We start from the raw sequence: 23,603 nt of genomic DNA, 5'->3' as shown, positions 1-23,603 counted from the left end.
AGTGCATACATAAAGACAATAAATATTCCTTGGGAGAGAAGAGGAGGATGAGCCATTCCAGCTCCTCAGAGCCCTCACCACAGAGCAGGTTGGGGTGAACTCCATTCCCTGAGCAGCATCCAAGCCTCACAGGGAAAGGTGAGAGCAGGGAAATCCTTGGAGAGCTACAGGGAGTCCCTGCAGAGGTGCTGCTGGAGGAGGGGATCTCCTGCCTGGGGGTGTTCAGGTGCCCTTCCAACACTGAAGGATCTGGTGTCTGGAGCTGGTGGACCCCAAACTTTGTGGAACAGTTGGACAAACTGACCTTGTTGCTAAACTACACAATTAACAGCATGACGTATAGGGTACAGCACAAGCTCCAGGCAGCCCTCTCCAAAGTGTCTCAGGGAAGCAGAGTGATGGAAGATGTCCCTTCCAGACCTGGGCAAAGTTGTACAATCAGTAATGTCTGATCCCTGCTGTGTTCCTACCACCTCCTCTTCACCTTGTTTTTCTCATTGCTCAACATTTGTTTTGCCAGAATAAGATGCTAATAAAATCACGCCTAGTTACCAAATTGGTTTTCAAGTGTTGCATTCCAATTATAAAAGCCTAATTCCTCCTTCCACCCACTGAACCTTTTTGGTATTAACAGGCTTTACTATGCAAAGTCATGCAGGGGCTGTTTCGTTTACAGTAATTAAATGAATGTCAATTGTTTTAGTTGTTTCTGAGGGAGAGTTCTACATGAGTATTAGCATGTTCTGCTAACCCTGACGTTCTGCACTTCAGGCCTGCTGCAAACCCTTGGGGGTTGACCACTGACCTGAGACTCCTACCCAGACATGCCAAGTGCATCTCAATGAGACTGAGCTCTTTTTCTCAGTTTCTATGGAACCAGCGGAGCGGAACTAATATAGCATCCGCATATAGATGAAAGAATGAAGAGGAAAAAGGGCTTTACAGCTAAATTAATTAAGCAGATGTACCTGTCTAATTAAAGATGCACTGTCCCTTTTGTACCCTAGCTGCAGTACAAACAGTATTTAAATACATTCTCTACCCATTTCATCTATCAAAATATTTAGTAGGAACGCTCAGATGAAGGTGATATTAGCAAGATGAGCTTCCCATGTATTATTAATAGAAGGGCTCCCAATTATGCATGAATGCTGCAACACATCTTCATAGCAATGGCAGAAAACCCAGCTGCCCAAGCAGTCACCAACCAGCACATTTGTAACAGGTAGGGCTGTTAAAGATGTCCTTGCCCAGCTGAACACAAGGGTTTGTGGCTGGCCCCTGTGCCTGGGAGCAGCCTCTGCCTCAGCCTGGTGCTACAGGCTGGAATTTCTCAGCTCAAGAAGCACCAGGGACTCAGATTGCTTGGATCTGGCTTTCTTAGGATTCAAAGATATTTATTCTGAGACTTTCAGAGCTGCCCTCGAGGCTAGAAAGTCCAATTCCCATCCATCAACAACCCTCCCCTCCCAAAAGTATTGAAAATTCTGACTTTAAATTCTCACAAAATAACACAATATCCCCATCACCACCTGGACAACCAGGGTCTTTCCACCTGAAGTTACACTACAGGAGCAAGAAGGAAATTTGGCCTGTACATTTTTCATTTCTCCATATAGATTTAGACACACAGAGCCAAAGACAAGAACAAAGACCCAAATCTATTGACAGCAACAGGACAAGAGGAGTCACCTAAACCCAAAAGCCTGTTCTCTCTGCCTGCACCTTCCCTGAGGATTCCAGGAGGAACCTGAAGGTCCTCCCCATGCCCTGGCAGGGGTAATTCATACTCACACACAGGGGAGAAACAGAGGGAGACACAACAGAGGCATCCAACCCAGTTCTCTGACCACAGCACAGATCACTCCCCTTTATTACATGTATTAAGGATGTGCACTTCCACAGCCTGAGTCTGAGACAGCCAGCAGGCTTTCAGCAGAGATTTTCCAGGTAAAAAAGTTTTCATTGCTGCCATATCCAGCCAGAGAAGGGAAAAAAAAAAAGAAACCCTGGACACCAACATGCCCAGGCACAGCCCAGCCAGAGCAGCCACAGGCTGGGAGCTGTTACCCCAGGAAAAGAGAATTTAGGGAGCCACCTGCTCCTGCAGCTCGTTATGTCCTTGATTGGGTTCTGGAAGTGATGGAGCTGCAATCAGTTTTCCATGGCTCTGGGTACCCTGTCCAGCTGTTCTGAGTCTTTCTGCCCAGCAGAATGGGGATGGCCACTGCATCTGCAGAGGGTTTGTCAGCACTTTTTAAACAATCTGAGTTACCAGGGGAGTAAAAACCTCTGCCCCCAACCTCAAACACTGTGGAGAAATTTCACTGCAGAGCTAGGAGCTTTGTTTTTCTCTTTGCGTTAGGGTTAGCTTGTAGGGACAGAGGGAGGCAGGGAGTGCCTGGGTGATTTTGGTGGAGAATTAAGACACAAACACATCTAACAGCTTCAATACTCCAAATTGGCTTCATGGGTCTTACATAGTGAAGATAAAACTATTCAGAAACAGAAGAAAATATTTGAATTAAACACGGGACCTCCCCAGCCACGGGGTTTCATATCTTGCATCATGAAACAAAAGCAAAAAAACTTTCCCTAAAGCCCAATTTCTTACCCTCTGTACTTCACTCGGCCTCGGTGAGCTTCAGATTTAGCACAGCTTGGCTGACTTCCCCCTCCCTGGTGATAACCTGCCACTTCAGCAACCAGACTGCAAATATTATGGGGAAAAATTTAAAATCAACTCTTCCACAAATCATCCCTTTTAGTTATAAACTTCTAACGTTTTTTACATGGAAGGGGCTTAATGATACAGCTTTCTATGAACTCAAACATAACATAAGGGTCTTGGTCAGCATTGACATAAAAGGCATCTTGGTAAAAATCCTCCAGGGCCTTGACATTGCTGTAATAGATGTCCAGGCGCTTCTCAATATTTTCTTCCTCATCTTTGGGGTTCTGCCTGAGCCGGGCCTGGATCTCTGGAGTGGGAGCTGGTCTGAATGTGGTGTGGTATCTGGAGAGGAGAAGAAATGCCACGGTTTCAGCTCAGCCTGAGGACACAGCCATCTCTGCAGATGCTCCATGCTTTTACCCATCACAGCCCCTTGGCCTCTTTCCGCTCCAGGCTGGGGTTTTAAAACAAAGATTGGAAATTTCAGGGCAGGCAATCTGTCATTGCTGCCCTCAAGAACCCTGGATGCTCAAAGGCCAAGGGTTTCTCTGGAGGGGACACTGGTAGTGTTTATCTGCTCCACACAAGGAGAAATTTCTATTACATTACCCAGTGCTCCAGGTTCAGAAGCATTTCCAGATCTTTTACTTGTAATCTTTGATTCCTGTCTTTTAAAAAGCATCTAAAAATACCTAACCTTAAACATAAACACAGCCCTGTGTCCAGCATTGTTGGGACCTGTCACTTAAACTGTGTTTAAGGCTCTCAGGCATTTAATTGCTAACATCTTTATGTAGTAGCAGAAGGTAAAAGAGGTTCATTCACCTGAGATAGGTTTTGGTTATTTTTCATTTTCCAAATGCCAGGATTTGGCTTCCCTCAATTCACAGTTGTGGCTTCCCTCAGTTACTTCAGCAGAAAAGAGGATTTTCATCCTCAGAGTCCTGTAGCAGTGCCACAGCCCAGCTCAGCTAACACCAAAGGAATTCTGATGATGTTCCTGCATTGCCCAAGGCTCCCAAGAATCTCTAAAAGTTCCTTTGCAATCAAGTGTTTAAATTCCCTGTTAGAATTGGGAATCCTAACTCTGAATAAATATCTCCTCTGCCCTAACACAAAACCAGCTCATCCCTCTTCTTGTACAGACAAATTTCCTGAAGTATTTTGGGATAGATGTAAAACCAAGGAGAGAGCAGAGTCTGTGTCTCTGCAGAGCTGCACCCAAGGATGTGGACATAGAGTTCATTCCACATGGGAATCATTCAGGGCACAGCTGAAGGCCACCCCTGCCCTGCAGCCAGAGGGGCAGGCTTTACACATGCCAAGGATTAGACACAGCACCTAAAGGAATTCAATTCACTGAGCATTTGTGAGCAATAAACCCCAGAGTGTGGGAGAGGGAAGCGTGTGAACTGGAGCAGATACTGAACAGCCTAATCCTAATGATAAGAAATGCAAAGATGTGGGAATGATTTGCTTCAGCCTGCTCCTTTCTGCTGAACAACCACATTGCTCATTACTAAAGCAAAGAGAGCAGTTACAGCAAATCACTGCTGCTGTCACAAGTTAATGCTGCACCTCGAGTGAGATGTCTGAATAATCATCCATCACTTTGGGACAAATCCACTCTTTATGGCCTTAATCTTTGAGGGTTCAGGATTTGTCTTTGATGCAATAGGATGAGCTCAGCCTTTAGAAAAGCAAAATGAGGGTTTAAAATTTATATGTGGGGAAGCATAAAACCAGGCCAAAAGTGAAGTTGTGAACACATGCCAACTCCAGCAGGTATTTGGGAAGATAAATTTATTTGTGACTTGCTCCCTGGAAATCAAGGGTGGAGAAGGCAGGAGAGCTGAAGGTCACTGGTGAGACAAGGGGCTGTGACACCAGTGAGATGAACCAACCTTACAGTGACTCAGTGACTCAAAGGGAGTTTGCTCTACTGAGCAGGAAACACATTAACACCTCCCAGCAGACAGGACCATCACAGGAGCCTGGGGATGTAAAATGCAGCAAGTTTTCCATTTTCCCCAGCTGGGAAGCCTTCAAAATTCCCATGGGAATGTCTGAAAACCATCTGCATTTAGGCTAGGTTTCAGACATCTTCCCTCAGCATTATTTTCCCAACCAATTGAGTTACCATTAAAATGTTAGACCTGAGCTATTTGCTGCTGTAGATTTCAGGCACCAGGATTTAAAAGCCCCCGTTCTGAGGAGCTGATGCAGCAGGAAGGTGGGCTGGTGCTTCAGGAGCTATGAAAGTTTTAACTTTGCTTTTAAGGAATCCCTAAGCAGGAGCAGAGCATTCCTGAGCTCCTTAGATTCCTAAGAAGCCGATTTGGTGCTTTCATCTCCCTGGCAGTCAGAAAAACGTTAGACATGAGCCAGGAGTGCTCACCTCTCCCCAGTGACAGGATCAGTCCTCCGCTGGGACAGGCGCTCCATGATGGACTCGTAGGGGAGATGAAAGAAGAACACCCTGTGGAGAACACAATTAAGTGCATTAACATCCTGAGAACATCACTTGTGACCTTCAGAGTGGGAGCTAATCCTCACCAAAGGAAGAGCAGTCGTGGCAGTGACAGTCCCCCCCAAACCTGCAGAGTCACAAACGTGAGCACAGGATTTCTGCACAGCCTCTCCTCATCTTTTGTTTGGTCTGCAGGCTCAGCAAGGCAGGAGCTCTCTGGCACAGGACTGTGTGTGCTGGGTGCTCTGACAGCTCGCGGTGGGGGAATTGCAGCTGGAGCCTCTCTCAGCCTGCTCACCCTCCAGCACTTCCTCTGAACTTCTCCAGACCCACTTCCCAACCCACCCAGCAAACAGAATCGCAATGACATGACCCCAAAGGTAAATAAAAACCTCTGCTGTTCCTGCCACGGACAGAGAAAGAGCTTGTCTGCCAGAATTATGCATTTCTCCAGTGCCCATGAGAGGGATTTTCCTCTTGCTGTTTCAGTCCACTTCCACTCCTTTTGCCCTTGTCTCCCCCCGGAGCGAGTGCTCTGCTCTCCCACTCCTGCCCTGCATCCTTCAAGGCAGGATGAGTGGTAGGACAGAACACAGGCCCATGATGCTGCTGACAATTCCCTGTGCCCTCCATCAGCACTGCCAGGGCACGGGGAGCAGCTCAGCACGGCTGGGCCTTGCTGGTGACACTGCTAAAAGGAAATATTAATGCTGAATGCTTCATTTGAAGATCAGAATCTGCAATTCCCATGGAGCCTGAGCGAGTGAGAGCTGCACAGCATCTCAGAGGGGCAGCCCCACGGTGTTACTGGGGTGGGCCCCACACCAGGAACAGCTTTTCACTGGGGGCTGGAGCAGGACTTGCCAACCCATTTCACAGAGATGACACAAACCCCCTTACGTGGATGAAGGATGCAGAACCAGAAAACAACACGCCCCACATGCACCCAGACACATCCCACTGCTGCATATAAACTGCTGTGCCCATCCCACATTGATTCCTTGTCTTTTTGGTTCATTATAGTGCTCCTGTTAATTTTATATTTGTGTTCTGAAGCTCCTCAGCAGAAAATTCTTGACAAACTGCTGAGTGAGAGCAGACATGAATCCCCTGTCCCCCAGCTACTGGAGACTGGAGCAGATCTGCACAAAGATCACATTTAACAATTAGCTCAGAACAAAATAAAAAATAAGGCTCCCTTTGAACCTATGAATATAATTTTTCCCAGCGAAGCACAAGCTGAAGGCTGTAAATACATCTTTCTTTACAACACACCTTCTCCTGCTGCTGCCTTCAAGGCCAGGCTTCCTGTTTTCATTTTTGTCTGCTTCTCACAGGAGATACTGCGTGGTTTAGACATTCACCAAAGGAACATTTTACACTGACTGGGTGGGATCAGACCAGATGAAAGGCTGAGCTTTACCTTGGCATGCACATAGCAGATTACTAGAATCCTTTGTAGGATTTAAAGTTATGAAAATCATCTCTCTTTTCAAATGTTTACAGATAATGACTTCTATTCACACTGTGGTAACAAAATAACAGCCAGGAATAAAACATTCAAGATCTTGGAGTTTCCAAAGACAGGAAAAGAACAACAGTTTCAACACTCTTTTATCCCTTACACTCTTAACATTTTGTTTTTCTTTGTTTCTGTTGCCCAACTATGGCACAAAAACGTGATTGTCAGAACAGGTAACATCTGATGATATGTCTCAAGATGAATATTCTAGTAGAGAGGAACAACATTTATACAGTCATGATAATTGATACGGCTTCCTATTATATCCTGAGATAAACAAACCCACTGAAGGATTATAACCTGGCATATCAAGAAAGCTTGTCGTAATTCATAGTTAGGAACACAAAAAGTATTATGGTATTTGAAACAGAAGAGCCTAAAAAACTCCACTTAAAAAGCTGCCAACAAAATGAACTCTGAAAGCCTTGTCTGAGACTCCCTTCTATTCCAAACAAGATGCTGCTTATTATCCAGTCTGGTGTCACCATTAAAGAGGAGTGGAGGGGAAGATGTGGGAGGGTGCAGACATCCCTGCTAATATGGATTTTTTTTCCCCCACGTGCACTGTGTAACAGCACACACAGAATTCACTGTACAGCAGCACAAACTCCCAGTCCAAGGGTCCTTCCAGTGGAAGGTGGGATGCCTTACCCTGCCACTCCACACAGCTCCCCCAGATAAGGGAAAACAACCCTCCCCCAGGGCTGTCAGTTTAAAATCGTTCAGAAGCAGGGAAAAAAAAAAAGATGAAGGGGAAAAACACTGACAGAACTGCAGTCTAGACTTAAAGTACTTCCAATTAGGAAGCTTTATTACCATTTGGAAGGATACATACCCCACACAGTCTATTAGGCAGCCCCAGGAGGTTTACTCACAGGAGTAAAGGCTGTTTACACAGATGCAGGCTGGGAAGTGTTAGCCTTGGCTATCTGATACATCTCCTGCAGCTCCTCAAGGTACTTGTGAGCAACATTTGCCCTCTGTCCCTTGCTCAGGCTCCTGTGACTCTGCTCACATAACAAAGCTGACCCTCCAACTGCCCAGGTAACACATTTGATGGATTTCTCTTGGAAATCCTCGTAACACAGAGGGCTGCACCCACGACCTTGATCCAGCAGCAACTGGAACAACTCCCTGCAAGTACTGGATTCCTCTCCAAGCAGAGCTTGGCCCCTTCCACACAGCGGGTGTGGTTTTCTCACATAAATGCATCCCCTGTAAAGCTCACTTTAGGAATCAGCCAGGCTTTGTATGTTGTAATGTCACAACTCCTATCAAGGGGAAATATGAAACAGATGTCATCAGAATTGGTAGACAGGGAGGAGAGGAAACACAGCCTCATATCAAAGTACACGACATTACCCTGTTGGATTAGCATCCAGCACAGCTCCTCTGCCACAGCTCCCAGCCCAGCTGCAGGAGGGGACTGGTGTCAGTCAGCAGCAAGGGGAGGGGAGGGCTGGCCAGAGGGGCACCAGGAATCCTCACTCCTGTGCCACAGGGTCAGAATCCACCTGTGGGCAACCAAAAATCGCTGGCATCCAGTTGGAGACAGTGGGGGAAACTTGGTGCAGCCTCTGAGGTCTCTGAGGACAAATGTCCCCCTGACTCCCATTGAGTGAAACAAGAGATTCCTAAGCACTGTCCTCTCTCCTTTGTTCCATCTCCCAGGAGAGGCATATGTGGGAAAAGGTCCAGTCCTGTCAGCTTTTATAGATGATAAAACTGCGAACACAAATGTTAAAAGGCACAAAAAGTCCGTGTGTCAGAATCCTGCCTCTTCCTCACTGTACTTGACATCATTTATCTAATCTAGTGCAGCTTCCAGATACATTAGAGAGACTAAATTCCAACAAATTAATAATGATGATGACACCTTCACTGTGTACCCAGTCAAATGAGAACTTGCTGCCTTTGGATGGCGATGAAATGTATTCCAGCCCTAGCAGCTGGAATGTAACTCTGTTTTTCTAGCAGCCATCTGGCATTCCAGAAGAGTATTCCAGCCACTTCTGGCTGCTGACTGTTCAGACAGTGTCATCTCAGAGCCTGGAGGTCACCAGGGCATCCTGATGCTTCCCCTGGTAAACAGAGGAGGAGAGGGAAGAGGAGGGGTGGCAGGGGTGTTATTTCACCCCAGACTGTGAGACAGGATTTTTGGAAAAGTGTGTCCCAACCACGCCATAAGTGAAGGATTTGTGACCTACACAACAGCATTCAGCTAATCCTGAGCTGCATTTGTTCCAGATGGCAACCAACCCACTTAATCCAAGTTATTAACAACTGGCAGTGCTCAGCGCTGTCCTCACAAGAATTTATTTGGGGGTGGTTTTCCTGTGCTCTGGATATAACCACACTGGCTTCCAACACCTGTAAGGGAAAATTTTTGAGTGTTGCTGTAAGAGAAGCAGGTGTGCCTGAATTCTGGAATCCTGTGCTAGGGAATAAGGAATGCTCCTGCTAAGGACAGTCCCTTTCCAGGATGGCTCCACTGCCCTGCCAGCTGCCTTCACATCTCCAGAGAGCTGAAGCTCTGCCTGGGAGCCAGGTCCTGTCATTTAAGCACAGCTGCTTCATGAGGCTGACCTAGATGGATCCAGATGTTGGCTGTTCTAGACCTGAGCTATTTACTTAGGTCAGATTCTCATCCTTGGCATTTCCCATTGCTTGGAGTTGCTCTGGAGTGACACTGGGGGAGCGGAGCCCCAAGCCAAGCCCTTTTTATAGAACTGTTGTCTGTGAAATCAGATCATACCATGAAATCAAATCCATACCTTGTTTTCATTTAAGGATGTTAAGGACAACACAACAGGATATCTGAGACAGGATCCTGATCCCTACCTGGCTTTTAAAACAGACTACTGACTTGCTTGTGGCTATACCAGGTCCAGGTCAAGCTTTGTAACAAAGTTAGGATGCTTGAATTAAAACAAAAATACACCACCAGCCAATACTGGGCCACTTTTAATGCAGCTTTTAAACTTTTGAGTTGAAGCTGCAACTTTAAAAATAGTAAGTTATTAATCTTTCCCTTATTTTCTTGACTCCTATATATCTTCTCTGTCACAGGCAGGTACCAGCTGCCATATTCCCATTCTTCATGCTCTGCACTCTGCAAAAAAAAAGAGGCCCCTGCTGGCCAATTCTTGTTTAAAATTGTGCATAATTGATAGTGGCAAATCTACCCCAGCTGTGTCTAAAACCTCTCCAGGGGCAAGAAAAACACTCTCTGTGACTGTCATTAAGTACTAAATTAGCAAGTGCTCCTGGCAGTTTACAACGTACCACATCAGTCTGCTTTAAAAAAAAAAAAAAAAAAAGAAAAAAAGTGAAGATCAGATGCCTGTGTGATGTCAAAGTTACAGCAAACTTTGCTGGCAGAACTTTGACAGACCCTCAGCTAAATCAGAGCAAAAAGAACAGGAAGGGGAGTGTGAAAGAAAGAGAGAGGAAGAGACAAAAAGTTATCTCCTTTTCCAGGCAGACAAATAGAAAATGTCAAATTCAAGGCTACAAATAATTGCGCCTTTCATGAGGCACAGAACATCTTACTCCATATGGAGATATCAACAGTGCTCCTGATGCTATGGCACAATTTTTCATGGAAAACAACTCTCCTGGTGGACTCTGTTCTGCAAATGCAATGGCTACAAGTTCTGTAACTGGAATATAAAGCTGAGAAAGAGCTGAGGTTGAAGTGTAAGGATGAAGAAGGTCCTAAAAGGCCACCACAGGTACAGTCCTTGTGTGATCCCTGGCACAAACACAAGCTCCTCCCTTTGGTTCACAAAGCAGTCAAAGCAGGTGGGGAAGGAAATCACAGAGTTCTCACAAATGCATGGAAAAGCCTTGGGGGCATCATGGACTGAACTGGCAGAGGGACAAAACCATCTCTAAAAACTGTCCTGAATTTGGGTAAACTCTAAGACTCTCATTGTTAAAACTGACCGTATTATTAGCTTTTAAAAGTTTCCAAAAGTGCACAAAACTGTACAAACTTCTGGATTTTACAAACAGAAAGGAGCTTGATGGCAGCTTTGGTCAGGGTACAAAAATTATCAGCATTGCAAAAAGGTCTTTTCCTTGGGTAGCACCACTGAGTGATCACAACATGACAAATCAAGTTAGTGGTCCAACTTGACAGGTATAAGGAGGTCCAGATTTGAACCCAAGCACCTAATTCCAGATAAAACCTTAACCATTTTATCTTTGTTGACTTTGCAGCCAGAGATACTGACTTGGATCAATCAATTCCCCTAAAGAACATCCCCCTCCCCATAGCATAAAGACACCTTGAACCTGAAACCTTGGCTAAGCCTCTTCTCAAGCACCATGGCCCAGACACAGGATGCCAAGCATGTTACATTTCCACAATCACATTCTGCATCCCCAATCCCCCTCTTAAAAATTAAAACTGTTTACACAGATCCCACCTACCTTCTCCCAAGGCTTGCTCAGGGTTCAGTGCAGCTCTCACCAGGTGTTTTGCCCATGGGTAACCAAACTACAAAGGCTCTGCTGAGGCTGCACCCCTGACTCGACTTGAATCACAGTTTATTCCCTACCCTAAGTACTCCTCCTGCATGTCTCTGCAAGGGATAAAATGATCTTTATCTCTTATTTATGGAAGGAGCTGTTGGGAGGTTTTATTCACTGATTTCTTTCAAACTCTGGGATATTTTCTGATGAAAGATGCTTGATTCTATTTTGGGAAGTAATTTCACCCTCTAGGTTTCAAGCATATGGGGAAATACACTGCATAAACACTAAAACAGGTTAATCAGCACAAGTGTTTTACTCATTGGGTTCTTATAATGATTCATGGCATGACAAGCTATTTCCAGACCCTGGATCTTTTCAAATGGATGCATTTCTGTCGAATAACTACAAAAGGCAGCTAAGTGGGGCACTATTCCCAGGACATGGCTGCTGGCCAGGGGAGTGAGGTGAACAACACCCTTTGTGGCTGCAGACGTTCATCCCCTCAGCAGCAGTGCAGAGTTATGACTCTGCTAGATGTTTTCCACTCGCCAGCTGGATGAGCTGGGCTCCACCAGCCCAGACAGCGGAGGTGACAGGGTCCCTCCCGTGTCCCACCCCAGCAGCCTGGTGGCTCAGCAGTGTCCCAGCAGGTGCCACACCAGCTCACATGGAGGGAACAGGCACTGACACAGCAATGGACTGGTGCATGGATTCACAGCAGCAAGGAACCCCAGGCCTTTGGGCAGCCAGAGCCTTTCCACGGTCTGCAGGACTTGGGGCTGTGCAAACATTTCAGAGCACAGTGAGAGGCACACAGAGAGAGCAAATGTGCTCGTAGGAGTGGCTTCAATGCATTTTTAAAGCTTCTTTTGAGGAGGCAACCTTAACTCTTTCTGTGTGCAATCAGTGGCTTGGATGCATTAATACCTGCATTCAAAACTGCTTTACATTTCTCTCCTCATTTCTATTCTTTGCCTCCTCCTTACTCTCAGCTGTTATTCCAGCATCTTTGCATTCCCCCCGGAGTTCATTCCAGCGGTGCTTTATGAATCACAGAATAAGATGGCAGCCAGCAGTGCTTTAGAGAAGTGTGGCTGGACGATTTCTGCCCTGCACAAGGTTAATCAAACCCCTTCTCAGATAATCCACAGCCTCTGCAGCCCCAGAGGCCCCAGGTCAGGAACCTGAACCCTCTCCCCCAAATGCAGGCATGTTTCCTCAGATCCCTGCAACCCTGCAATAATTAGACTCTGCAAAGCAAATCTGGAGCAGAGCAACAACTCCAGGGTTAAGCACCAGCAAACTCATCTCAGGACTGATGCCTTTGCTACCTGTCTGCAGCTTGGCACCAGCACCTCCTGCTCCTAACAAGGGTAAAACCTATACTCTTCTTCCTTATTAAATAAACAGAATCAAATTTAGAGTAAATGATGTTTAACCCCCACCCCCAACATTTAAACACTAACTTTTGTCGTTAGTAAGGTATTTGGTATGTAAAAATAAATAAAAGAACTGACACCAGAAAAGTGTATGATTTGGGGGCAAGGGGAGGGAATAAAAGAATGGATTATGATGTGTCATTTTATATATGTGTCAAAGGAAACCAATTTCATAATAGGGAATAAAAATTCCCTGTTTAAATACTGTCAAATAAATCCTCAAATGTAATAGGGTTCACTTGTGGGGAAAGGAAAACTAAATCTGATTAAATATTAATGTGGCGTAGTATTAATTAAGAGAGAAAAAAGTCCATCAAGAGAACCCCAATATGTTTACTGTGTCCCCAGGAAGCTGGAAAATTTCACAATCAAGTGTGTAAATGTTCTAAAAAAGGGTCCTGAATATTTTATGAATATTTGTCATAAAACAGAAATAATAACCACTGTGCAGAGCTATTAGAATTAATATTTATGCTGCCCGCCATGAAATATTCATGGGGACAGAGAAAGGGGGGCCCGTAAGACAAGAATTAATTTACATTGGGCTTGGTTTACCCGCTGGCTTGATGTTTAAAGACGGCTTGACAAGGCTCCATATGAATCCGTCAGTCACTTGCAGCGGTAGGTGGGGTGAAGGCAGGGGGAGGCGGGGGGGGGAGCGGGTCCAGGCTGCTGACAGCTCACAGATTGAGTTTCTGACAGCCCTTAAAAAATCTAAACGGCCCCCCACCTTTTTTTCCTTCTTCCATTGCCCAAGGCGCTCTGTACTGCCACCGTTCATCCGATCTCCCCTTCCATCTGCTGAAATTAAGGAATTAATGAGCGCTATACACTTTACAGCAGGCCCCAGGAATGTTTACTGGTGATTAAATTATAATGCAGCCGAGCTGTATAATTCATGAACCAATTAAAGGAAGTGTTAGTTGATTTGATGGGATGAGGACGTACAAAAAGCATTTAACTAATAGGGAACCGTGGGCTGCCGGGCGCTTTGGCTTTCTCGGATTACGTGGCTAATTGCTCTGCTTTATAGGGCTGTCACAGATAGCCATACATATTTCATTGTTCTCAAATACTTCAATTGTTTGCTTTCGTGTTGCTGCTGTAATATGTAGAAGCCCAGCCAAACTTCAGTGTAGTTAAAGCACTACTCTGCAAAAGCAGGTTGCTCTGGGAGGAGGGAGGGACGAGAGGGGCACGAGGAGAAGGCTGGCTGAAAAGGAGTAACTTAAAGCCTCAGAGTTAAATGTCACTCAGCAATTACATGATTAAAAGGTGCAACATATGATAGTCTTTTGTTTTACAACTTTTTGGACACTAATATTCTATGCTGACTTCACCGTGGAGAAAATATTGGTGCGCTGAGCTGCTTTTTGTTTTGCTAGCACTGAGGAGCGAACGAGGAAGGTGGAGAGGAAAGTGTATTAAAAAATCCAGCAAGGAAGAGCTAGATTGCTGTGGTTATCAAGAATAACACATTGTGTTTAAACTTAGGGGGTTTGATATTCTAAAACACACAAGAAATGAAGGAGGTTGATGTCCCATCCGGGAGAACGCTCGGTGTCTAATTCAGGGAGCTGCTGAGTCGTGCAAGCTGCTCATCCCAACAACTCCAGTTTGCTGCACAAGGAATGGGGGAATTTGCCATTCCTGCTGTTTCACAAAGCACTCCCCCACAGCTGACAGGCCACAGGGTTTGATGAAACAGATTCTCTGGATTTGAAGGGGCCTATCAGTCAAGTTACTCCTCAGTCAAAACAGGCACGTTCTTCCAGCAGTGAAATCCCCAGCCCATATCCAGAGGTATTGCTGAAGAAATTAGGTACCATCAGATAAACATCTCACACAGGCACTATTCTGTGGTTAGACCCTGGAATCTATTGAGTAAACAACAAGCTGGGTAAACACTGGATTTCTTTAACTCAGTGATGAAGACTGCAGACCTCCATGTGTCCCTGGCAAGGTGTTTTGTCACCCACCTGAGGGACTCTGTGGTAAATCCTGACCTGTCTAATTTGGAGCTTTCCATTCCAAAGTGTTGTACAAAAACCAGCTCAGCAACTTCCAAGATAAGTTATTACGTAAAGTTTATAATCTGGTTCATCCCTTCCCCTGCACCTGTTCCCTCCAGGATTTGGGTTTGGAAAGCAATCCCTCTGGAGAGCCCTCCACCAGAAACCAGGATGTCTTTGCAAGCCAGTGCAGGTGTTCAGCAAGAGACCTACATTCAGTGAATATTTTCTTTTCTCTAAAAAGCAGAGCAAACCTAAGTGGCCCCAGAAAGAAGGAGCTGCACATCCCATTTCCCAGGGCAGCACTCAGATTAGCAGGCTCGGGGCAATCTGGGTGGGAAAAAAATTGGGGTGCTAAAGAAAAAAGATTTCTCATATAGCTTGACACTGATGTTAAAAAGCATACAAATTAAAGAAAAATATTTTAAATAATTCCCTTTATTCAGAACTACCATATATTGATAGTTTGTCCCCAGTTTCTGGGTTAAGTGATGCAAAACTTTGGCTTAGTTTAACAGGTAGGCTCTGAAATAAGGGATAATGACACCAGTCACACAGCAGGAAAACTTGTCATCAACCCACTGGGAGGCTGAGTAAAATGGAAATTGGATTGCCTGATCTAGAAAATAGAAAGGTTAAATTGTCTGGGAAATAAAGTTAATCCTAAACTCACCTAAGTGGGCAGTGCCTCGGCTGTGAAATCTGACTTTCCAGATAATCATGGGGACAGTCCTACACACTACATGTGATCTTGGGGGGTTTTGATGTACCCATTGCAGGATTAAATACATCTGCAATATGGTAAAATCCATTCAGTTACGTTTCTGACATTCAGCACCTGGGACAGCAACAAAGAGCGTTGGTTTGAACAAAAGTGTTCGTGCAAACCGAGCTCAGACTCCGTCCCAGGAACAGTGAGCAGCACTGTGGGCATTACATGGGAGAAAAGCAGGGGTGAGAGCAGGCTCAGGAATCACTCTGTGCCAATGATTGCTAACAGGAAACGTCAGAACTTGGCAATGTCAAGGAATCAGAGGCACTGCAGAAAGTATTTTCTTTGTGTCTTTTGAAGTGCCCTGGATACAATCAATCATAAAGGAAAAAAAACTCCTATATTTCAGTTCAATGTGGAAAGGGCTATTTGCATTTCAATATGTTCAACTTATCCTGCCAATAAAAACATGGAATCAGGAAGAAGAGATCAGGCCACTGGAGTGAAAAACAAGAGATGACATCCTGCAGACCTTTCAGATAAAACAACTTCTTGTTTGTAACATTTCTGTTGACGTCCCAATAGTTCTGAATGATTGGGTTTTCAAATGAGATCAGTCAGCATGCAAATAAGGAAACAGGATCAAGACATCTTCCATATCTGATTGGATAGAGAAATTATCAAAAGACCCTTTTTTCATATCAAATTTCCATCACAAAAGGTCAAACTTTCAACTCCCATTACTTTTGCTAACTGCATTTCACTGTGCCAGCCAGCTCATCACTGCTGCTGTTTTCAGAGGAAAAACAGAGAAGTAACAAATGATTCCATCTTCTCCCACATCTGTCAGGCAGGATGGACAAACATTTTTTAATCTTATTCAATTTTTCTCTAGAGCCCTAAAAATCCTTGCAGCCAAAACATCCTTTCTAACCTGATTAGCTATTCCTAGGTTGTTTTTATTTTTCTTACAGGTTCTCTTCTTATTTTCTAGCCCACAGACTGACAGAGCACCAGCTGTGTTGCCAGAATGTTTTGTCCTACAATTTGGCCATTTAAAACACTTTTTGATGTGTGCTTTCCTAAAATATATGTCCCTGTGTTGTCTGGCTGGACTGCTGCCTAAATACACAAGTAATGGATGTTCCAGAAATGGCCCAAGACTCAAACACTCAGCTCACACAAACTCAGAGGAGCAGCTCAGCACCCTGAGGTGCCATCCACTGCTTTTCAGGTTTAAAGCTGAATTTTGAACAGCAGGAATAGCAAGTGGGGCAAGCACAAGAATAATGAATTCATTAGTAAATTGGCAGGACTCGATGTATTCGTCCCATAAAAATTCTCCCTCACCATGATTATCATTGCAACATGTATAAGCCATCAGATCAGTACCTAGAGGTTTCTGTTACTCTGATTTTCTCTGTTGTTCTTATTACTCAACAACTAAATGCTTCACAAAGCCATTTCCTACAGAAATATTTATGTTCCCAAATGTTTATTGGCCCCTCTATCATGATCAAGCTTTTATGAGCACTCTATACAGAACTCTGAATTAAATACATAATTCCTGCTCTATCAGATCTGTGTTTGTCTATTCCACATAGCCAGGCACTGTGGTGAACCACAGACACCTTGCAGAAAATCTAATTTATATGGTAAAGATATTTCTATCCACACTGACTGTGTGGGCTGGTGATTACAGGAAGCTAATGAGGACGAGGAGGATGGAGGGTTTAAATTCCATTAAAGGCTTTCATTCATTGTGCTGGCTGTCCTGAACGACCTCTTCCAGTGATTTCTACACAGCCACAGGCTCTGAACCATCACAGCCTGGAAGGAGATGGAGGAAATGTCACACAAATGCTTCTGACTTGCTCCACATCACACAGGTGAGCACAACAGCTCAGCTACATGGAACAATCAACCCTCAATCCCCTGGAATCTGCTCTGCCTGGCAGCTCTGAGCCAGGAGCACTGAACAGCTCAGATCAGGAGCTCTTCCCCCAGATTACTTCCTTCATCTCTGATTTTTCATTTTTCTTCTCTTCTCCTGTTGACCAGCAGTGCCTGTGGTGACTTGTCAATGTCTCCATGCAGCAACTAAACTAAAATTCTGGCCTCTCTACCAACATCACATCAATGTTCTCAGCTCCTTGGTGCCCAACAAATGCCAGATGCAGAACACAGGGAAACCTTTTGCACATAAATTCTCGGGAATGGCTGGAGCTGTGCCAGGGGTGGTTTAGGTGGGAATCAGGAAAAGGTTCTGTCCCCAGAGGGTGGCGGGGCACTGACCAGGCTCTCCAGGGAATGGGCACCCCAGAGGTCCGGGAGAATTTGGACAACGGGGACATGGTGGGATTGTTGAGGTGTCTGTGCAGGGTCAGGAGTTGGGCTCTCTGATCCTTGTGGGTCCCTTCCAGCTCAAGCTATTTTATGATTCTATGAAAATAACAGTGAATACAATTTATCTGTAAGTCTTTGCCCTTCACAAGTCTATTACTATTGACACACTAATCATCAGGCCACTTAAATGGATCAAAAGTCATTATCTGAAAGGTTAAAATCTGTACTGTTCTCTTTTTTTTTTTTCCTGAGACATGTCTGGTCAAAGGTATTTTGAGGATTTCAGTCACTAGATAAGGTCTGGAGCTCATGGGATTTAATAATGGGCTCTTCAGAGCAGATGAAGAAAATATAAAAGATCTGCTGGCTGGAAACTGTATTTGACATTCAGATACATTCATGACTGAGGTGTGGGATTCTAATAATGAGTAACTGCATAGGAAGTTATTCACTCTTTCTGATTGCACAGGCAACTTTTAAACAGAGTGATTTCTCCCCCAAAAAACACTAGTTCAAACAAGACTCTGTCTGAATCTGTTGTGAATTACAATGTGTTTGGAATTAATCAGACAGAATCTGGTGTTTAACAAAAAAGAAAAAGAGGGATTTTTCTTCTTAGAACTGTTTTAAATGAAGACTCCTGTTCCTTAAAAGGCCCACCCACTATGCATAACTGTTTGTACCCAGAAATAAACTGAAGGAAAGGGCACTCACCTCCACTTGCAGCTTGCACATACCAAGAAAATGTGAAAAGCTAAATGTTTATATTATTTCCCCACTAATATAACACAGAATCCTGCCTAACACCATAATAAAAAAACCTTTTACAAAATCAAATCCTCTGGTTCCTCCGAGGGCAAATCTTCCAGGTTACCCAACAACCAAGAATTTTCCAAATGCACAGTTCAGACAACCACACAAACTCAGCAGCACAGACTCTGTGCACCTTGTAAGAATGAGGAATATTCACAAACATCAGCCCTTTGCAGAATGTTTTTTAAGGGCAGGGAGGAAACCAGAACAAGCTTTTGTGTTGGCTTCCAGGAAAGAGCTTACACTGCCATTACCATAAATCACCCCAGAACATCCACAGTGATAGAGCACCTTTCATTAAAAAAAATATTGCAGCTTCCTTCAGAAGCACTGCCACTTGCCATTTCTTTGAGGTAATCAGATAGCTGTTAATTAATAAAACTGTCAGGTGAATCGTCCTGCTCTGGTCATCATTATCCATTCTGTAACAGAATCCTGCTCTCATCACTGCTATCCACCCCATAGCTTCCAGCTCAATTAACTTAATGCTATGCAAATGAGAGGCTCTCCTCATCATTAGCTTATAGCCCACAAATGTTAATAACATAATTGGGCCTTCAACAGGGTAATTAGACACGATTTCTTCCATTAGTCTTACAAGGCTAATTATTGTTGATAGGAGAGAGGGGATGAGTCCCAGTGCTGCATGCAAAGAGGGGCATCTGGTTAAAGCAAATATAGACAAAACATCAACAAGGTAAAACAACAGTTGAGATCCAGAGCAGGGTCAGGTAGGGATGGGGTGAAGGAAGATACCATCAGGAGAAACTTTGGAACCACAGGAGAAAAGAAATCCTACAAGACAAGAACTAAACCCAAATATCCAGCCTGATGCTGGAGCTCTCCTGCCCTCAGCAGTGAAACAAGGTGATGCTTAATAAAGCCAAGGAAGCTCTGGTCAAAATTCCCAGGTTTGAGATGCAAATGTGCAGCCACAGAGAAGAACTGAAGAACTGAATTAAGAACTGAATTCATTCCTCCACTTCCCAGGTCATTGTGTCCAACCATTTCTCTTGCCACCACTGGGCTGGCTGTGTTGGATCACAACATTTTTCTGAGCAACACCTACTTGCTGTCAGAACCAGAGGAAACGGTCTCAAGTTGAGCCAAAGGAAATTTAGATAGTAGGAAAAAATTCTTCAGGGAAAAGGTGTTCAGGCATTGGAACAGGCTGCCCAGGGAAGTGCTCAAAGTACCCAAAATATGTGGATGTGGCACTTGAGGACATGGTTTAGTGGTGAACACCATGGTGGTGCTGGGTGGAAGGTTGGACTTGATGATTTTAAAGATCTTTTCCAACCTTCAGGATTCTGTGATTCTAATTACAAAACTGGATTACACTGATTTTTTAAATAATCACAAAGTAAAATGCATGTCAGCAATTTGTTCACAGAAAAGTAATAAAAACCTGGATTCAGTGTAATGGATTGGCAGTAATATTTCTAACAAAAAAAAAATGGCAGCAAGTTTCCAAATTTAAATTGTATTTTGGCTGGTGGAATGAAAGCTAAGGAATTGTTCCTGTGCCAGTTAAACCTGTGCATCCATGGAGGTTAGAAGTGTACAACTGGAGACTGAGCTCTATGAGAAAACTGGACTTTCAAATGGAGAAAGAAAACTTTACAGAAATATGGCAGGTTCTCCACACCCACCACCACTTAGCTTTGACAGTTCAGGGTCTTGCTGCAAAGTGTTTAAAAAAAAAAGTAAAACTAAAGACTGAACAGGACTCAAGGGGTTGAGAAAATACAATACTCCTTTATTTTGTATCTGTTTAACTTTGGGGCACATTCATGGGCAATATGAATCCTTTGATTTCACTGCAAGTATGTGGGGAGGAACCTTTTCTACTGACTTCTCCTGAAAATGAGCTTAAATTATGTTCACAGAAGTAGCAGCTTTTACTAGAAGGTTAAATGAAACCATTACTCTTTTAACCTACTGTACCTTGGCCTTTGGTCATTCTCTCAACAGAACAGGATTGTTCACTCAGTGACTATCAGTGGGACATTAATTAGCATTATGTCAAAAGAATGACATACCACAATTTTTTAAGAATTATTTTTATCAAAGCATGGCAGTGTCCTACTGAGCTAAGAGCTACAGAACCTGTTAGGAAAGGGTAATGTTTAAAAGCCTCTGTGGAATAGATAAAAATCTTTCACAAAGTGTATTTCAAAGGACAGCATTCTGTAATACAGAATTTTGCAAACATAATGGGTTTAGGGACAGAAAATATGAGCCTTGCAAAGCATAAAAGCCCTGGGTCACCTCTTACACCTGAGCCAAAGGAGGGCAGTTTAAGTGATAGTGATTAATACATTTATGTGACTGCAGGTGATCCAAGCCCATAGAATTGGATCCAGTGCATCTGTCAGACATGAGGGATCATTCCCACATCTTTCCTGCAGAATAAGCTATGGCAGGATTCAGTTCCCCTCTCTTAAATTGCCCTGCACTTACTAAATTTACTCACTGGAAAATTCTGAGCAAATATCTTGTTCCAAGGCAAACAGCAGTAAATCCACCGATGTTTTAATGAAGATTACACTTTCTAATCCTCGTGGTAATGACAAACCAGTCGCCATTCAATATGCAATACTACTTGTCAGTTTTAATCACCAAAACTGTATTATACTTGCCACAGACTGATGCACTTGTCTTCCCAGATCTTCAGCCTGGAGAATCCAAGCAAAAGCAGCACAATTCCTGTTCTGCTGAGGGTTTTCTGCATGGGCCAATTTTGCCACACAAGCTCTGAGTAAAGCCTTACTCTGGGATTAGTCCCAGATCCAACCAGATTACTAAATCAGAGCACAGCTGGCACAATCCTGTCCATATTTTTACAGAAATTATGTATTTTACAGAAATCCTGTCCAATTTTTTCAGAAATTCTGAATTCCAGTGATCGTGGAGTTCATAGACTCAGTTTTAACCTGTACAAGATGTAAGGGTGGCCTTGCTGCATTTATTCAAAAGAATATTCAGCCAAATTCAGCCACCACACTACTAAAGTAATCATGATGGGAGATGCTGGACAACACTGGCCAGCCCTCCTTTCCCCTCATGCTTCCTCAGCCACTAAATCTCTTCATTTACAGTTCTCATACATGCAAAACTCTCCTCAGTTTTATCTACACATGTCCTCTTACCAATGCAAAGATAATGCCCTGGTTAATTAAATTAAAATGCTGCCATGTCTTTATATTTAATGTTTTCCTCCCTCACTCATTTTTCAGAAGTTTTTCTGGTTCTAGGCAGTTCTCAAAACCAGCATCTTCTTTACAAAATGCTTCAAACCCAGCCTTGCACGTGTATGGTTTTTATTTGTGTGTTAACTCCTGAGTTAATTAAGGTGAAATTTTGAAAATGACTGCCTTAGACCATGAGGAAAGAGTCAGAATTGACGAAGCACATCATATTTTACTTTATTTATTGGCTGTGAGACCAATCAGCACTGCACATCGTGAAATGCACTGATGGTGCATGAGTGCAGCCACAGCTTTTCCTACATCCCCATCCCAGCAGAATTGCTGGTTCAGAGGAACTCTGGGCCAGAGAGCCTCGAGAGGAGCTGCAGGAGGAGCTCAGGCAATGCCACAGCACCCCCAGCACTGCTGGATCCCAGCCCAGAGTCAGCCACAGAGAGCAAACAGAGACCTGAAGGAGAGCTCAATGAACTCTTGGGGATGCTCCAAAATGTGTGAATAAAAACTGCAGCAGAGAGGGCAGAGGGGGAAAGCACAGGGTTAGACTTAGCTACTATTTAAATGCGAGTACTTGGATTTCCTTGGCTGTTTCACTTCATTCCTTAAACCAAAGTCGTGTTTTAGGTGAATGCCCTGAACAGCCTCTGCTGATTTGTAGAGATTGGTATCACAAAGTTGTCATTGGACTGAGACATGACTGGCTTGCTTTGTCTTGTCTAAAATTTGCTACCAGTGCCAAAGACATAAAAATTAGCCCAGACTCTGCTGCTTTCACAGAATTTTCCCTCTCCAGTCTGGTGCTGAGTTCAGAAAGGCAGCCTTGATGTTGGTGGCAACTTCCAAGAGAACAGTTCCAAAGTAAGGGCAACCAGGATAGGAAGTCTTCAGGTTTCCTAATGTTTCCTCATTTGTGAGAGATGGTTACTGCAGGAAAATCTCCCTTTCAGCAGTAAAAGGAATAAAAGGGTTTTGCATGTGGTGTTGGGTCCTTAAAAATAACAGTAAAAATAAAAATACTGTCTTAGAAGTAGAAGCTTTTCTTCTTTCTCTTCCTGGACACTTTGGAAGCTTGCTGAGATCAGAGCACTCCTTAATTGCTGTATCCAGGATTTCACCACACAAACTCCAGCCATCAAAAGGAGCTTGTATGAGATGAGGTAACTTCTAAAAATAATCCCTGCCTCCCACAACTGAAGCCAAATATACCTCCTATTCTTGTTGGAGCAAAATCAGCTTGTGACAGCAAATGCAGCATCCTACAGAAAGCCCACAGAAAGATTTTAAAACTGCATTTGATGTTTTGTTATTGCTGGCTCAAGATGCATATTAATGCTTCTCCCCAGGAGAGAAAGGCTCTTATGGGACCAATATAGGTCAGGCAGAATGTGCAGCAGAAGTGACATAATCTTTTTATTGTAATCATCCAATTTTCTATCTATTGGATTATTTAAGAGCAAGAGCTTCTATTCAGAGTAGTGTTAGGAGAGGAGAGAGAGAGCACAGTCTGAGGAGGAGGAGAATGGAGAGTAAGAATTCCCCACCAATGGCTAAACCTCAGAAATCTGAATAAGGAGCTGCTTCCAATGGGTTTGTGTGGACAAAAGAATGAGGGTGAGTTTTTGCACTATGTGTTGTGAGTTTGCGGGCCCCAAGTTGGGCAGCTCCCTGGGGGCTCCCCTGGCAGGGGAGACCCTCCTGGAGCAGTTCTGTGTCAGGAACCAGAGACACATTGGACTTTTTCGGTCTTCAGCTTCTGTTTATTGTTATCTCATCAAAACTTCAGCACGCTGTCTGCACCAGACTCTGCGTGCAGGAAAAGCAGCACAAAAATGGTTAACAATCTCTTGTGACAAGGCCTTTTAAGTCTAATCAAAAAGTAAGCTACCCAATTAAGAAGTGACACTAAATTATTTTCCTTTCTACC

At 44.0% G+C, this 23,603-nt stretch overlaps 1 protein-coding gene across 7 annotated transcripts in view; it reads right to left on the bottom strand.

Annotated features, from left to right (window-relative positions):
• Window positions 1–2,762: 2,762 nt before the first annotated feature.
• Window positions 2,763–23,603, bottom strand: part of AK8 (adenylate kinase 8) — a 67,000-nt gene continuing 46,159 nt past the window's right edge. For 5 of the 7 annotated variants that reach the window (XM_068211170.1, XM_068211172.1, XM_068211173.1 and 2 more), the window contains 2 exons: window positions 5,073–5,153; window positions 2,763–3,016 (listed from right to left, as the gene is read on the bottom strand). In XM_068211170.1, coding sequence (XP_068067271.1) covers window positions 2,779–3,016; window positions 5,073–5,153 — 319 coding nt within the window. In that variant the 3' untranslated portion in view covers window positions 2,763–2,778. Of the gene's footprint in view, window positions 3,017–4,489; window positions 4,669–5,072; window positions 5,154–23,603 lie in introns of those variants that run through there. The other 2 variants (XM_068211174.1, XM_068211176.1) reach the window with 2 other exon arrangements.

The sequence above is a fragment of the Anomalospiza imberbis genome, chromosome 21 (genome assembly GCF_031753505.1).
Source record: "Anomalospiza imberbis isolate Cuckoo-Finch-1a 21T00152 chromosome 21, ASM3175350v1, whole genome shotgun sequence".
NCBI classification, from domain to species: domain Eukaryota; kingdom Metazoa; phylum Chordata; class Aves; order Passeriformes; family Viduidae; genus Anomalospiza; species Anomalospiza imberbis.
Note: the sequence above shows the minus strand (reverse complement) of the source record. Positions and strands in the feature narration are given on the sequence as shown.